The sequence below is a fragment of the Crinia signifera genome, chromosome 7, assembly GCF_055691185.1.
Source record: "Crinia signifera chromosome 7, ASM5569118v1, whole genome shotgun sequence".
NCBI lineage: Eukaryota > Metazoa > Chordata > Amphibia > Anura > Myobatrachidae > Crinia > Crinia signifera.
Window position 1 is genome coordinate 156,788,696 of NC_139223.1, and position 16,330 is coordinate 156,805,025.

General features: G+C 45.4%; 1 protein-coding gene across 1 annotated transcript; it reads right to left on the reverse strand.

Annotated features, from left to right (window-relative positions):
• Nucleotides 1-3,171: 3,171 nt before the first annotated feature.
• On the reverse strand, nucleotides 3,172-9,360 carry RPRM (reprimo, TP53 dependent G2 arrest mediator homolog). Its single transcript, XM_083154065.1, has 2 exons — nucleotides 9,220-9,360; nucleotides 3,172-5,608 (listed from the first exon to the last, which is right to left on the reverse strand). The coding sequence occupies exons 1-2, from the start codon at nucleotides 9,232-9,234 to the stop codon at nucleotides 5,243-5,245; spliced, it is 381 nt and encodes a 126-aa protein (XP_083010191.1). The 5' UTR covers nucleotides 9,235-9,360; the 3' UTR covers nucleotides 3,172-5,242.
• Nucleotides 9,361-16,330: the final 6,970 nt, after the last annotated feature.

A 16,330-nucleotide genomic window follows, 5' to 3' on the forward strand; every position in this document is an offset into this window, starting at 1 on the left:
ACCTATGGGAACTCCTCAGCTGTAAGGGCGGCAGGCAGCGTCTGGGGACTCGCAAGGCATCCTTGAGAGTCAACCAGAATAACCACCTATGTGTGTGTTAAAGCTTGTGTGTGTACAGTATGTGTATTGATGTCTGACTGTATGTGTGTATGTATGTGTGTGTGTCTCTGAGATACCTGCCTCACCCCCTCTAAGGTACATTATTTTAAACCCACTGCTCTCATCCCACAGCCCCCTGCACATTCCCTCCCTGCAATTGTCACCCCTGCACCCTGTATCTGCCATCCCCTGCAAAATGTACTTTCCATACAAGCACCCTGCCTCCTTCTGCAGCCTGCACCAGGTAACACCCCCCCCCCCCCCACACACACACACGCACACATACACTCCCTGCAACTGCCCCTACTTGGTGTGTATCAGATACCCTGACCCTGTGGGGCACCACTGCTCCCCCCTTCCTGCAGCCACTGACATGGGATAATGCCCCATTAGCAACCCAGGGTATATAGAAGACACAATGACCTTCACCTCAAACATGGGCTTAGTGGTCATAACCTTGCTCCCATTTGCTTACATGTATCCCCCGGCTTGTCCTCCACCTCCATCTGCTGAAATGTATCCCTCCAAAGTCAGCAGCAGATGTAGCCCCCTAGCTGCCCCCCCCCCCCCCCCCCCCCTTCACACCCTTTGCTGACATAGGGTTTCCCTAGGCTATCTCCTTTCTTCTGGCCCCTGTACCATACCCTCCCTCCGTCTGATAATATACAGTAGGTTCTCCCCTGACATAGTGTTGTAACCCCCGGTCTCGCGGAACCCTCAATACCCAATGCTGACATTAGGGCTCTCCGAGGCTACCACCTCTCTCATCTGAAACTGGGGGGTAGATGTATTAAGCCTCAACAAGAGATAAAGGGGTACGTGAAAACGCACCAGCCAGTCAGAACCTAGCTGTCATGTTACAGGCTGTGTTTTGAGAAATGACAGTTAGGAGCTGATTGGCTGGTATGTCTCTCAACCTCAACTTTTTATCTTGTTACACACACATACACACACACACACACATTCTCCTCACGCTAAAAATTGTTGGCTGCCCCATCAGCAAAATTACCCTTCTGTCTGGCACTTCGATGCGGACTCTGTGCAACATAAGCTATACCCACTGTGGTGGGACTGGGGGGCCTTTAATTTTTTTTGGTATGGGGCCCACAAAGTTCTAGTTACACCCCTGGAGAGAGGTGTCCTTTGTGATTTTAATCACATTTCTAGTCATATACTGGCATTATTAATAACCGATAAGTGTAGGGAAGTATTGGATCCGCAATGTGAGTCATAATACATCCCACCCTAGTTGATTAAATGGTGCAATGTTTACAAATGTAACCCATAATAACCAATTTGTTCTAGTAACTACAGTACTGTTATGGTGTGTCTACATGAGCCGATCCATTGGATATCCGTGGCCTGGTGGAGTGCTGGCTTCGGCTAGCAGAGAGGGAGGGCAGTGGGGGGAGCGGGGTCCATGACGCATTGAGCAGCGCAGCCCTCATTCTGAGGTAGTAGAAATGCAGTGGGGCCGTGTATCGGGGTCAAATCTGGATTGGATTTGCACTATGGGCTATGCAATTTTGACTACAGTATATAGAGGGGTATTCAATGACTGCGAGCACTGCCGATAGCTCACTGTCAGAGTATTCAACTCCCTCCCCTTCACTTGATGTTTACACCTCACTGGTTCCCTTCGGCAAGGTGGAAACGGCAAGTTTTTCCATTAAAATGGCGGGGCTCTCCACAAAATGCAGCGGAGTTGCTGCATTTGCGACAAACCTCGCCCTTTAATCAGAGGACAGTGAGGATTCTAGCCATACATTGAATACGGCAAGGGGGTTTGACGGCCATAGAAAACCCTCAGCATTGAATACCACCTATTGTTAAAATCGATAGTGCAAATCACACCGCGTGTACACAGCATTACAGTGCAGTTTAAAAAATAAAGTAACCCCCTGATTGGTTCCTATGGGTTACGCTCCCAACTATGTTCTATGTGAACATTACAAGTCTGTGACAATATAAGTGCACATCCTGCAAAAGTAGCTTTATATAGGTGGCAGAAATCCATAATGACTTATAGTAGGAAATGCATTATATCTCATAATACCCAAGATTTCCTATGAATACTGAACTATGAATACTGAAGTATGAACACCTATTGTAAGCAGTGATGAAATAAGAAGGTATTATTTATACAGACATTACTCACAAGATCACAGAAGGTGATACTAGTTACCAGTCCATCAAAATGATGGAACAACGTAACAGTAATGTCATCGCTGCGGGCTGTAGGCGCCAACATTTGAATTGCTTCCTTGGGCGTCATCTTGTGGCAAAACACTTGAATTCCCCCAAAGAGGTGAGGAGCAGCATTAACTTGCTATTATACAAGATCCCCTTTGTTTAGAAGGTATTCTACGTTATATATGTTTGTTATGTTATTTACATCTACATGGTCTGTAACTACAAAAAGTAAGTTACTTAAGTATAACACTAAAATACATTGACAGATATGTCATAGGAACACCTAGTTGATCTTCGTAGGTTCTACATAACATATATTTGCATTGCGCCTTAATAATAGTAATTAACCCGAGTAACACTTTCAACAGTGAGCATTTAATTATTCACTACACACCACCAAAGGTTATGCCATATGTAACATACAGTTATGCCATATGTAACATACAGTTATGCCATATGTAACATACAGTTGTCATATGTAACATACAGTTATGCCATATGTAACATACAGTTGTCATATGTAACATACAGTTATGTCATATGTAACATACAGTTATGCCATATGTAACATGCAGTTATGCCATATGTAACATACAGTTATGCCATATGTAACATACAGTTATGCCATATGTAACATACAGTTATGCCATATGTAACATACAGTTGTCATATGTAACATACAGTTATGCCATATGTAACATACAGTTGTCATATGTAACATACAGTTATGCCATATGTAACATACAGTTATGTCATATGTAACATACAGTTATGTCATATGTAACATACAGTTATGCCATATGTAACATACAGTTGTATATGTAACATACAGTATGCTTTGCACACTTCCTCCATTCAGTAAAAAAAAACAGTAGAACCTTCACTTTTACCAGGATCGATTTCTCGAGTTTATTTATGAAATGTCATTTTGTAAAAGTATAATACCTTTATGCAATGAACAGTTTGTATAAAAAGAAATCCCTATTTCTTTTACCCAATGGTATTATAACATCAGTACAATAAGTCAGGTTGATGTCACCCTGTCACCATACTTTGACTGTTGAACTACGTTCAAATCATTAAGACCTATTCATTGTTCCTTATGTCACCTGTCAGAACGCATAAGACTAATACAATAGGTACTTATGTATAAAGAGCTATTCAGAATTCCGCCAGCGTTTAACAGTTTACTAGTTCAACTCATTACATTTATTACATTTGAATTACAGATTTTGACAGATGACATGTGCAATTATTTTAATTAGACTTGTTCATGCTTAAATTATAGAATATTTTGTTTTATTTCTGTTTACACTGCATTCACAGTAAGGTGGCAGGTTTTATGGTGGGGGGGGGGGAGGGTTTAACAGAAATATCATATATACAACACAACAGCCGCCCCTCCCAGCAGCTTGTGTCATATCTAAATTGCAGCTGCGTGTTTGTTAACTGTTTCTAATAATCAATTCAGCCTTTTCTCATCGTCTGTTCAGATGAAGCGTTAGCTATTTAGGGAATACATCAGAGGTTTGGAAAATGCTATGTATGGTGCTCATTGCAAAATAAATTGTGTAATAGCATTAATAAATAAAAGTTTCACGAATGAGATTGTAACTGTGGAATAAAGTGCATTCTTTTTGAAACGGTACACAATATGTCAATTAACATCAAATAATCTGTTCACTGAAATACTTGTTAACCCTTTAAGTGCCAAGTGAATTTGTAAATATTGCCAAGCAAACATTTTTAGTCATCACAATGAACTGTAATGTTTACCTTATATATAGGAAATATAATCTTTTGGTACTTTTCACACAACATTTTTCATTTGAATTTGTATAACAAATGTGAGCGACGCTGGCATTTTTTTTTACCGATATTTTGCACCTCTCTCACAGATGTTGGCACTCAAAGGGTTAAAGCAGAAGTCAAATGTAAAGGTCCAAGGCAATTATTTGTACTGTATATATATATATATGTATAAAAGCATGCACAGTAAATAAATAAAAACAAATCACATTTAAACTCGAACCTTCATTTTAATATTAGGTGTAAATTGTTTAAATATACTTCCCTGGCTTAAATTAGCTTTTAAGGACAAAATGCACAGTATTTTAATGTACTCCTATATTTTTGCATTAAACATTAGGTGCAGTGTTTTTAAAGCCAAATTATAGAAAATGGCAAATTTAAACAATAAAGTTGTTTAAACAATAAATAAAGAAACAAAAAGAAAATTTGACATTAGTGCACTTTATAAACCAAACAGCAGAGTTTTAGAACCATGGACTCAAGGTTGAGAGAAGCCTGTTAAGGGCTAAAGTAATCTCAAGTATACTGTACAAAATGTCATATTATAAATATAGCAAGCATTCACAGTTTCCTTTGTTCCAAAACAAAAACAAAAAATAACAAAAAAATAACTCGGCAGTCCCAAAATAACTGGATAATAAATAATGCCTTGATCTTATCAAATATACCATATCAAAGTATTGGTCTTTCAAAGAAAAAAAAAAAAACGACTCTAATAATAAAAAGTATTACAATCAAAGTATTGAAATATCCCGTCTTTGCAATTCTAGGCAGTTACACGCATTGGTCTGTGCTTTGCAGAACAGTAAATTACATTCTCACAAACTCTGCTCTTAGATACAGCCGGTGACTTGATTCTCTATAAAGTGCTGTAGTAGACATTGGTACCAGGTTTAGCCTCACTTTATATGTTCAGTCAACGGCTTGTTTGGAACAACTTCCCAAAGCCTTTCTCCATCGTTCGTCACAGAACTCTACCCTCATGTATTGTTCTATATCTTCTTCTTCTTCTTCTTCTTCTTCTTCTTCTTCTTCTTCTTCTTCTTCTTCAACACATGGGACATATGAATGAAAGGCAAAATGTGTTGCTGCAGACATCTCTGAAGACATCAAAGATATTCTTCTCCCCATCGTACCATCAATATGGACCAACAATTACTGCCTCAACTTCCTTGGATGGTCTCCTTTCTTTCACCAGAAAGTTTATCATCCCTTCAGACTTGATAAGAAGATTGCATCCTAGAAAGAAGATTCCAAATATGACGGTGAGGGACAGGACACACATTACTGCTATCTGGACCACTCTCATGATAAAGAGGTTCCTCTCGTCCATAGAGGGTACTTCAAACCCATCGTCTGTTACCACTGAAGCCTGGGTGCAGCATCCCAGTATACTGCCTATAGAGTTGCTAGTATTTGTGAGCAGGAGTACAGCATCTGTCTGGTTCATGATCCCAAACTTCTCTTGTAGCAGCGAAAAGTTGAACAGGTGGTCCAGCTGGAACTGGCAGAAAGGAATTTAAAGAAAAGAACCCATTAATCATCAGATTTGTGTTCTCCTTCCTCTGTCTTGCTATAGCACTGATTCTTGTTATGTTATAGAAAAGAACAAAGCTTCTTAGCTTCCTCACAGTAATTGCATTGCCCTTTTTTGTAAATGTTATATGTTTCTTTAGTTTGCAGTCAGACGAACAGCAAAGAAAGCTGCTGCTTTTTTATCTGTCTATGGTTATTATAAAGGTCTGGATCCAACCATTAAACAGAGGGAGGTGTTTGAATCCCATTAGCCGTCATTCTTGGAGATATGAGGATACAGCACCACCTATAGGTGGATTAGTGCAATTAACCCATGGCTTTCCACAGTGTTCTCTCTCTATTTTTTTTTTTTAAATCACTGATTAATCGTGTAGGTTCTGAAATGAGCAGAATCTTGAGTGCCAAAATGTTTGCCAACTTATTTTAAGAATATTGGACAGAAATAGGCACTCATCATCAAGAGTAATTATAATATTGACATTAATTGCATCATTCTAACACGATGCTATAAACAAGATATACTGTAGGTATAAACAAGACATGATAAAAGCAATGTTTATCCTACATAATCAAGTGTTGGGGCAGCTCTGTACATATATATTTTTAATGTGGCCATAAATACTTTGAACAGTGCATCATAATCTTTCAATGTGTTTCTAGCGGAGCATTTAAAAAAACAGCTGTGCTGAAAAGTGCTTAATGACATGCTCACATGTTCTTCTAATGGTAAAATGTTGCATCGTTCAGTATGAATAAAAATTCTCGGTGTTCTAGAGTAAATTTACTAGGTTCTTAAATGAAAAGACGTGACAGATTCTTTTATTTTCTAGGATGCTATAGAGAAGTGTTTTTCAAGCAGTGTTTTTTAACCACTGTGCCGTGGCACACTAGTGTGCTTTGAGCTGTTCTCAAGTGTGCCCCCAGACCTATAGATGCCCAAACCAGTTTACAGCCACCACCAGTTCACCTGTTATTTACTGGTCTCTTCTTTTCATGTAAAGAGCCAATGTATTTTATTTGTGTTACCTGTGGGGACCAGTGTGATTTTTTTTTTTATATGGGGGCCAATAGGTTTTTTTTTCCCTGTGGGGCCAATGTGTTTTACCTTATGGGGGTCTCATGGTGTGCCTTGGCAATTATAAAATCTTATTTAGTGTGCCGCAAGGTAAAAAGGTTGAAAATCACTGCTATAGAGAAATGATAGACAGTTTGCTTTTCATTTACGATTCAGTAAATTTACGCCAATGTATCCATGATTTCTTCTGGTACACCTTAGTAAATTTGAAATAAAATATAAATGATCTCCAAAGTAGATGTCGGGGTGAAAACAGGGTTGACATTATTTGAAGCAAAATACCCTATGGTCCTGTCTTATTTAAAGATCACCTGTTTATTACGATACAAGCAATTCAAACTTCTCTATTTTTCTCTCCTCCGCAGTGAACAGCAGATTCATAAATCTGGTCTTTAGTGTCATTGAAAATCTCTACACATATTATGTGTAGAGGACGGGGGGGGGGGGGCGGCGGTGGGAGTTGCGTCGCTCCATGGGGGGGAGCAGAGATGGAGACGCTCACCTTCACCTGGGGGCTGCTCCCAAGTGGCTGCCCTCCAGTGGCCGGCGCCCTAGGCAAATGCCTAAGGCTGCCTAGTGGTGGCGCTGGCCCTGGCTGTTGTTCCTAAATGCTTTCAATTTCTAATAATCACTTACAGTTGACTGTTAATGAAATGTCATTAACCATCTTCTTGCAAAGGTGGCATTGTATCATATGTATACCACACTGGAAGTCACTGAGCTCTTCAGAATGACCCATTTTGTGTCACACATGTTATAAATAAAGACTGCATATCTTGGTGCTTGGTTTTATACACCTGTGGCAAGGGGTCTGATTAAAACACCTGAATTCAATATTTAACAGGTGTGGCCAAATACTTTTGTCCGTAAGGTGTATAGGTGCTAACTTGCTGAAGGGACCGCCGGTAACTGATATTTCATCTGGGCAGGCATTTAGTTGTGACACCAGGCATGACACATCGGGTGAAGTAGTGTATATACACTTACCATCCTTACATAGGTCAGCCGATTGGCGGAAAAGCCAGTACATCTGTCAGGTGTGTAAACAGCTTTAGTTGAGAGAAGTTTACATTTCTTTACTGGCATTATGCCAATAAAGATGTTTGCAGATAGAAGTGATTCCGTTAGGCTTCTATAGGGCATCGCAACCCAAAGGTGGCGATACCCTGCCCGGCGATATTGGTGCAGCCGGGTTTTAGTAAATATGAAAATGCAGTAAAATGGGGGTTTTACCGCATTTTCATTTTAATACATCTCGCCCAGTCTGTGTAAAATGTGGAATCTATTGGATTTCTCCATATGTTAAATGCAGATGGGTGCATTTAAAGTGGAGGCAAAATCCAGGTTCTAAAGGCCTGATTCAGACCTGCTTGCTGAGCTGCGTGTGTTCGGAGCCCAGCGAGTAGGTTGACGATGGCCCCACACACACACATCATCCACGTCCCTGTGCAAGGCTGCAAACAGATATGTACGGGTACACATCCGTTCACTAGAGCCCGCACAGAGGAGAAATCCTTTACCACTGAAGGATTTCTGCCCACCGCTTGCTGCCGCCACATAACCCAGGAGTCACTCGGAGGGTGCTAGGTTTGAACCGAAATCAGGGCGGGTGCTGATGTCATGCACCCACCCCAAGCAGGTAAAAGAAGGCCTGCACGCTCAGGCCTGCCCAGTGTTTTTATGGGTATGCCCACCATTTTGTGGGCATACCCATGAAACTCGGTGACTGCCAAGGCAGGCCACCCAACTGTCAATCAGCCTGCCAGGCCCTCCACTTGCGCATTACTGACCATTAGAAGAGGGGTTGAATTCGGACCTGTGCCTGCTGGTCTGAAACGGTCCCTAAGTTCCAAAGGGAATGTGTCAGGACATGCTGGGACAAATGCCTAATTAAATCTCCCCCATTTACTTGGGGAGAGCATTAAAGGCTAATAGAGAATGGAACATGAACAGCAATGGAACAGTATGTGGATACATTTAGATGTTTTCTTCATTTCATTCCACCTAACCATATATTCCCCAGCCCACGCAATCTGCTCCAGATGCTCTATACACATCACGTCCAGTCCATAGCTAACAAAGCCTGTTACACGGTCTGCCCTCCACCATTCTCAGAAATGTGAAGTGCACCCAAAGCACAAAGAGATTCACTGTTCCCTCACACGCGCCAATGATGTCAGTATTGGCAGTTACATACCTTACCATCGAGGGATTTGGGAATCAATATGCAAACAGCAAGCTAAAAGCAAGGAAAAGCAATTAGTGCTTCTAATTTGTATGCCGCTACCCACACTACCGACAACTGAAGTGTCGTTAATGTCGTCCTTGGACTTCCCAAACAATGACAGTTGTTGCATTTGAAAATAAGGTTTAATTGACTTTACCTTAATGCTGCCTGTCTACTGTACAGTTGGACATTTGCCATGGATACGAAACATGAATGGAAAGTATTTCAGTACGAAAGTTAGGCAAATCCAATGTTGCTGAAATAAAACCCAGCTCACCTGTTTGCTGGGCATTCAGGAGCGAGGCACAGGTTCTGCTACATGGAGGTTGCCCGGCAGTGACTGAGTGATACTAGGAGGCTACGATGCTAAGACTGTTTACTGCGTGGTGATTTTGTCACCTGCACTCTGCCCAGCCTTGTTCTGGCACAGGTCCAGAGACCGCTGGAGCATTTCCACTATACAGCTGGACTAATAGCTCTTATCTCAACTGTTGCTGTGAAACACAAGTGCTGCGGATACTCCCAGGGTAATGTCACCACATGCCGTAATGTCCCTATGGAGCAGAGGCTGTTGCTGCACCTTTATCAGTGACACATGGAATATACTGTAATTGCTAGGTGTATTTTAGTAATGTATTTCAAAACACTGGTTACAGACAGATTTCCTCCTGAAGGGTTAATTGGTTTTCATGCACAATTTGACGTAAGACGGAACAGTACACCCCATGGGCTCTTGAGCCGCAGCGATATGCCAGCTACCTAATTGCAATGATTGGCAAAGAGTTGCCAATCTTCCAGCTGAAAAGAAAAAACACAAGTGGAAATAAATTGGATGGGGGTACAGAGAAGCTGCCTGTGATTGGCAGACGTGTCACATCGGATCCGTCTTCCTTTACTGGAGACCTTTCTTCACCAGCAGCGATAGGAATGAGAACACAGACAATACCCAGCGTTCTCTGGCTGCTGGAGTCAGACCTTTTTATCTTAACAGACAGTAATTTCTGCAGGAGGAAGAGAGGATCGCTTTGTATTTCTCCTTACTGAGCAGGTTAACAGTTAGGATAACACAAGATACAATGCTTAAGGCAGGGCCGTAACTAGGGGGGGGGCTGGGGGGTCACGCGCACCGGGCGCTGGAGGTGAGGGGCGCTGTGAGGTCCGGTGACAGGTGTGTGGACGCTGTAGCGGCATGTTACTTTGACTCCGTCCATCTCCTACTAGCGCGGCTGCAGGAAGCGCTGATGACTTCGAAAAGACTTGCCGGACGCTGATTGGCTGAATTCAGCCAATCAGCGTCCGGCAAGTCTTTTTGAAGTCATCAGCGCTTCCCGCCGCAGCGCTAGTAGGAGACGGACGAAGTCAAAGTAAGATGCGGCTACACCATCAGCAGCATAGGATGAGGAGGAGAAGGGCAGCAGCCGTGGCGGTGAGAGGACTGTGCGGGGAGGGGGGGGGTCTCCGGCGTCAGGGACAAGGCGTCATTTGGTCCGGTCCCCCCTGTCAGCTGCTAACTAAGCAGCGGGGAATAAACGCTGTGCGCATGCGTCTATTCCCGCAGCCAGGGGGCTGGGGGCATGGCTAGAGGCTCACAGAGCCTCTGGGTCATGCCCCCCATAGCGGCAAAATGGGGGCGTGGCCTCGCGGGGGAGCAGCGCTTATAGGCCACGCCCCCAAATTAGGCCACGCCCCCCGAAAATTTCAGCAGCATCACTGGGGGGGGGGGGGGGGGGGGCACCAAATGACTGCCTTGCCCCGGGCGCCGGAAACCCTAGTTTCGGCCCTGCTTAAGGGATCAGTTATTTGCTCTCTGACACGTATTGTAGCATACAATAGCATATGTAGCCCCTCTCATTCAGGCTGGGGCTGGCGTTGGAATCGCCAGCTGCCAGTCTTCGCCATCTGCTGCCGGCCACTAGAAGTAACTCTCACACGAGACGCTCACGTGCCCCATTGCAATGGAGCTCTCCGCCGCCTCGCTGCCGGTCCCCGCACCGCTCCCTTAACCCTGCCTGTCTCCCTGAAGTGGAGATGGGCAGGGTTTCCGATCCCTGCCGCCAAGTGACTGGGACACGCGTGCGTGTGAGACGCGCCCAGTCAGATGGAGCCCCTCTCAGCCAGCGCTCGCCAGTGGGGACATTCTGGCGAGCGCTGGAGCTGAATGAGAAGGGCTCCATCTGTACCTACCAACATTTTCTTTTGTGAAATCAGGACGCTCGCACGACCGAAAAAGGGGTGTGGTCTATGACATAGGTGACGTGGCTTAGTTTGTGGGAATGCTGAGGCCGCAGGCCACACCCAAGTTTTCCCTCACTACGGGGGCATGGTCAGTGCTGTGAGAGCTGCTGGACATGCCCACAGCCCCACTGAATAGACGTTGTGTGTTTGCGCACAGAGTCTATTCCCCGCTCTGTGGTGCCAGGCAGGGGGGACTCCCAACTGTCCTCCCAAATACAACTCAAAAGCCTCCTTAGGTTAAAGTCCCCACTTTATATGCTGTTCTTATTTGTTGAAGGATAATAACCAACCTGTGTGAATGAATTACAGGGAGCCAGTAAATACCTGTATAACAAAGTAGGAGATTCTGCGGAGGCTCTCCTCACAAAAGTCCCGTCATGCCTGGGCCTGATTCTGGTTCACTCGCAAAAGCAAATTCTCTCTCTCAAGCTGTGTACACACGCTTAGATTTTTCCCTGTTTTCGATTCGATTTTGCCTATAGAAGCAAAAACTAATCCACATCGAATGGTTTTTAGGACACTTTCGATCTGCATTCGATTTGATGCACACTCCCGTTTTCTTAAAATCTAAAAGATAAGACTGTTCAGCCAAAGCAATATCGAATTCGATCCAGTAAATCGAATGAGTACATTGTGCCTACACTGTGAAATCGAAATCGAATTGAGATCTAATGCTAAATTGAATGGGAAGATCTAATGCCAGATCCAGGGCCGGCGCTACATGCTCAGCAGAGCCTGCAAAGCAGGGAGGCGCCATGCTGGATAGGCGCACCCTTGCTGTGCGACTCTACTGCTGTCTGCTATACCTGCCAGCAGCCGCTGCCCCTGTCTAAGTACAGTATGACAAGAAGCAGCGCCGGCAGCTTGAGCCCTGAAGTGCGGCTCTCGCAACATGCAGCTGCTATCTTATGTGCTGCTGCAGACCAGACAAAGCCCGGGGACTTACCACTAAACAGGGCAGGACCTAGGACCCAGACAGCACTGCAGCTGCTCATCCCGGAGATATGCTGCGTAAGAGAAGTGACACCAATCACACTCTGTTATCTCCGAGGCTCTTTTCTGAGCTGGGAGAACGGACGGACAGAGAGAGAGGTCAACAGCCAGGTCAATGACGTGTGCAGACGGCATGCTCCAGTCTCCTGTGCACCTGGACTGAAACTACTAATAACCTACAGTGCCTCAGCCTCACCCTGAGAATCCCATACAAGGCTAGCAGTCCACAGTGGGAAGTAAGTTTCTGACAATGAAAAAGTGAAAAAAGGGCCTATATATTGGCCAGTATTCAATGCCTCAGATTCGCCGTTTTTTTTCAGTGAATCTGGCAATTCGCTGGGTTTACGGCGAATTTTCTGTTAGAAAAAACAATTCTCCCTATTCAATGGAGGCAATTCGCCACAAATGAACAGCGAATGTCTGCCGATTCGCCGTAAATTATTCTCCACAATTCGCCTGTGATTTTCAATGGGGTTTTTAGTGGAATTCGCAGACAGTGTATTCAATGCTCAAATGGAGAACTGCTTTCTCCATTGATTTTCGCCATGATTCTCCGTTTAGCATTCGTCATCTTTTTTAGGTGAACTGTAATGTGATCTTTTAAACTAAAGCGTTTTGGTACTTATGTATTATCTGGGCTCCCATGTTAAATGCACCCCATTTTTTCATACCCCTACTATCCAACTACGCATGGAGTTGATTTTATATAGTGTGGCGAGCGCAGCGAGCCACCGTGCCCGAAGCGTGGCGAGCGCAGCGAGCCCCGCGAGGGGACGCGGTCTCATAAGAAAAACGGGAGCCCAGATATTACATAAGTACCAGCGTTTTTAATTTTTTTTTTGGTGTTAAAAAATCAGAATATTTTTCCTATGAAGGGGCATGCTATTTTTATTCATATACTTGCAGCACATGAATATATTTTTAATATATATATATATATTTTTAAACAATATATTTTTTTTTTTTAAACATTCGCCAGCAGGGGGCCGGGAGCCGGAGCCGCTCATTAATATTCATATATTCACTGCACACTGATCCCGATGATCGGGACCAGTAAGTGCAGCGGCTCCGACCCCAGCAGCACCCTGCAAGCCCTTCTGCTGGGGGTGAGGTGAGGGAGGTGAGGGGACGGGACGGGAGGGGGGAGAGATATGCGGGGGACAAGCTGACAGGGACGGGACCAGCAGCAGCAGCCCGAATCTTTTACAGATAGCAGCCACTGCTGCTTTCAGTGAGCAGAGGCGGGGGAGCTGTGCGTACTGTAGTGCTCTCCCTCCGCCATGCCACATTCGCCCGCCCCCTTTGCCATGGCACTTTTCCCCCCTGCTGCTGAGATTCTCCAGCGGGGGGCTCACTGATGTCGCAGGGAGCCCCCGCACAGCCTCAGAACAGGGACCCCAGCAGCAGTATACCTTTGGCTCTGGCAGCCACAGCACGGTGATGTCAGCGCTGGGACTGCTGGAGACGGAGGACAGCTGCTGCTGGACCTGTCCCCAGGCTGTGCGCGGGCTCCCTCCGCCATGTCATATTCGCCTGCCGCCTGCCACCTGCCCCCCTCACTCATGCAGGGAGCCCCCGCACAGCCTCAGAACAGGGACGCAGCAGCAGCAGGCCTTTAGCTCCGGCAGCCACAGCACGGTGATGTCAGCGCTGGGGCTGCCGGAGGACTGCTGCTGCGGGCTGTGCGGGGGGGACACGGGGATTCGCCACTGCATATACTTGTATTCGCCTATATTCGACGTCAGGGGCAGCGAGCCCCTGACGCATTGAATAGTGTGGGCTGGGGGAGGCTCACGAATGAAAGAGGAGCGATATTTCCTGGCGAGCGCACAGCGAATCCAAAACAGGATTCGCTACCTTGCGCTCGCCAGAGCATTGAATACCCCTAACTATCTGTAATACTTAATGAGCCTACTCTTTCACCCACTAGTGATCTGGTAACATCTCTCTCTGCCCCTGGACATTCCGTCTATCTCTCTCATACCATACTGTCTTTCTGTCTCCCATGTCTCCCTCTCTGTTCCTGGTCTTTCTGTATTCCCCATGTCTCCATCTCTCTCTGCCCCTGGTCTCTCTATATTTCCCATGTCTTCCTCTTTCTCTGCCCCTCTCTCTCCCATATCTCCCTTTATCTCTGCCCCTGGTCTCTCTCCATCCATTCATCCATCCCATGTCTCCACCCCTCTTTCTCTCTCTCTCTGTCCCTGGTCTCTCTCCTCTGACGTCTCCATCTCTTAAATGCCCCCTCTCTCTCTGCCCCTGGTCTCTCTGTTTCTCATGTCTCCCTCTTAGTCCCTGGTGGCTATTTATCTCCCTCCACTAGCCTCTCTCCACCCTTCCCATGTCCTGACCCAATCTCTCTTTCTCCCATGTCTTCCTCTCTCTTTAACACCAGTTTCTCTCTCTCTCTCTCTCTCTCATGTCTGCCTCTCTATTTAGCATTGGTGTCTCGCTCTCTCCCGCATGCCTTCCTTTTTCTCTGACCCTGGCCTCTCATTAACAATTATTCACCAAAAAAGTGAAATACCCCCTCCCCCAGTTGACCATGCCACCATGCTCACCACGCTGAGCTACTCTGCAGCCATCCACTGTTGCTGTTGGCTGCAAATGCAACTGTCAAACTGCATGACAGGCAAAAGCTCCAGCAGTGTCGCATGTCAGGTGGGCAATACCAGGGAGGACCCACAGTGATTGTATGCAGTCTCACACATACCTGGTGCCGCAAGTGCATTTACTGTTTCCAGCATACACTGCTACAGGAGTGATGTTGGGGTTCTCACTGATTGGACTCACATGCTGTATGTGTGTGTGTGACCAGCTCCAGGGATTGGGGAAGTATTTGTAATGGGCACTTCTGTGTCTTAATGTGAATAAGGTACACTACTATGGTGTTATATGCAACAGGGACAATAAGTGGGTGCAATGTGAATGACATTGTGCTAATGTGCTCAGTAATTTGAATTTGGATGGTTGTGAGACCACACTCCTTTATTGTGCGCTATCCCTTTATTAAATATAGGAGGGCGCAAATTTATAGTTTGCAGGGAGGCGCAGAACACCCTAGCACCGGCCCTGGCCAGATCTAATAGAAAATCGAATCTAACATCGAATCTAAAGCAAAACGACGTGTGTGTACACAGCTTAATGGTTAAAACCATACTGTACTGCTGGTGGGGCAGATGTAACATGTGCAGAGAGAGTTAGATTTGGGTGGGGTTTTACATCAAACTGATATCTATATTGCAGTGTTAAAATAAAGCACACAGTATTTACCCTGCACAGAAACAAAATAACTCACCCAAATCTAATTCTCTCTGCACATTACATCTGCCCCACCTGCAGTGCACATGGTTTTATCTATCTTTAGATTGTTAGCTTGCAGCAGGGCTCTCCTACCTCCAAGTCTGTCTGTTGTTACCAAGTTTGTTTTATCACTGTCTACAATTGTAAAGCGCAACGGAATCTGCTGCGCTATATAAGAAACTGTAAATAAATAATAAATAAATAAATTAGAGAGAGAATTTGCTTTTGCCAGTGAACCAGAATAAGGCCCTCTAGTCGGGAGTTACAGGCTCTGGAGGCTATCCCCAGCATGACGGGACTTTTGTGAGGAGCAGGGGCATAGCGAGGGCAGAGCACGAGCTCCGGGCGCCGAAAGTTCACAGGGCACCGCAGCCGTGCACCACAAACTCTGCCGCTGTCTCCTGTGTCCTGACTCCTGCGCCGCCCGGCCATGGCTCACAAAATCAGCTGTGTGAGCCACGGCCAGGCGGCGCAGGAGTCAGGACACAAAGCAGGTCTGACCTCCACTATTTTCAAGTCTCCCGCTGGACCACGAGCCAATAGGCACTTGCGGTCCAGCAGCCAATCAGGAGCGGCATTGGTGGCTGCTGGACTGCGAGTTCCTATTGGCTCTCAGTCCAGTGAGAGAAAAATATCGGCGGACAGACCTGCTTTAACTATACAGCTCTTTCTGCCCGGCTGTTGGAGCGGGCCACAGCAGGATTTAACCCTCCCCTTGGCAACAAGCAATTTCAGTCCCCCTTGGCAGCGAGCAATTTCAGTCTCCCTTGGCAAGGAGTAATTTCAATCTCCCTTGGCAACGAGCAATTTCAGTCCCCTTGGCAGCGAGCAATTTCAGTCCTCCTTGGCAATGGGCA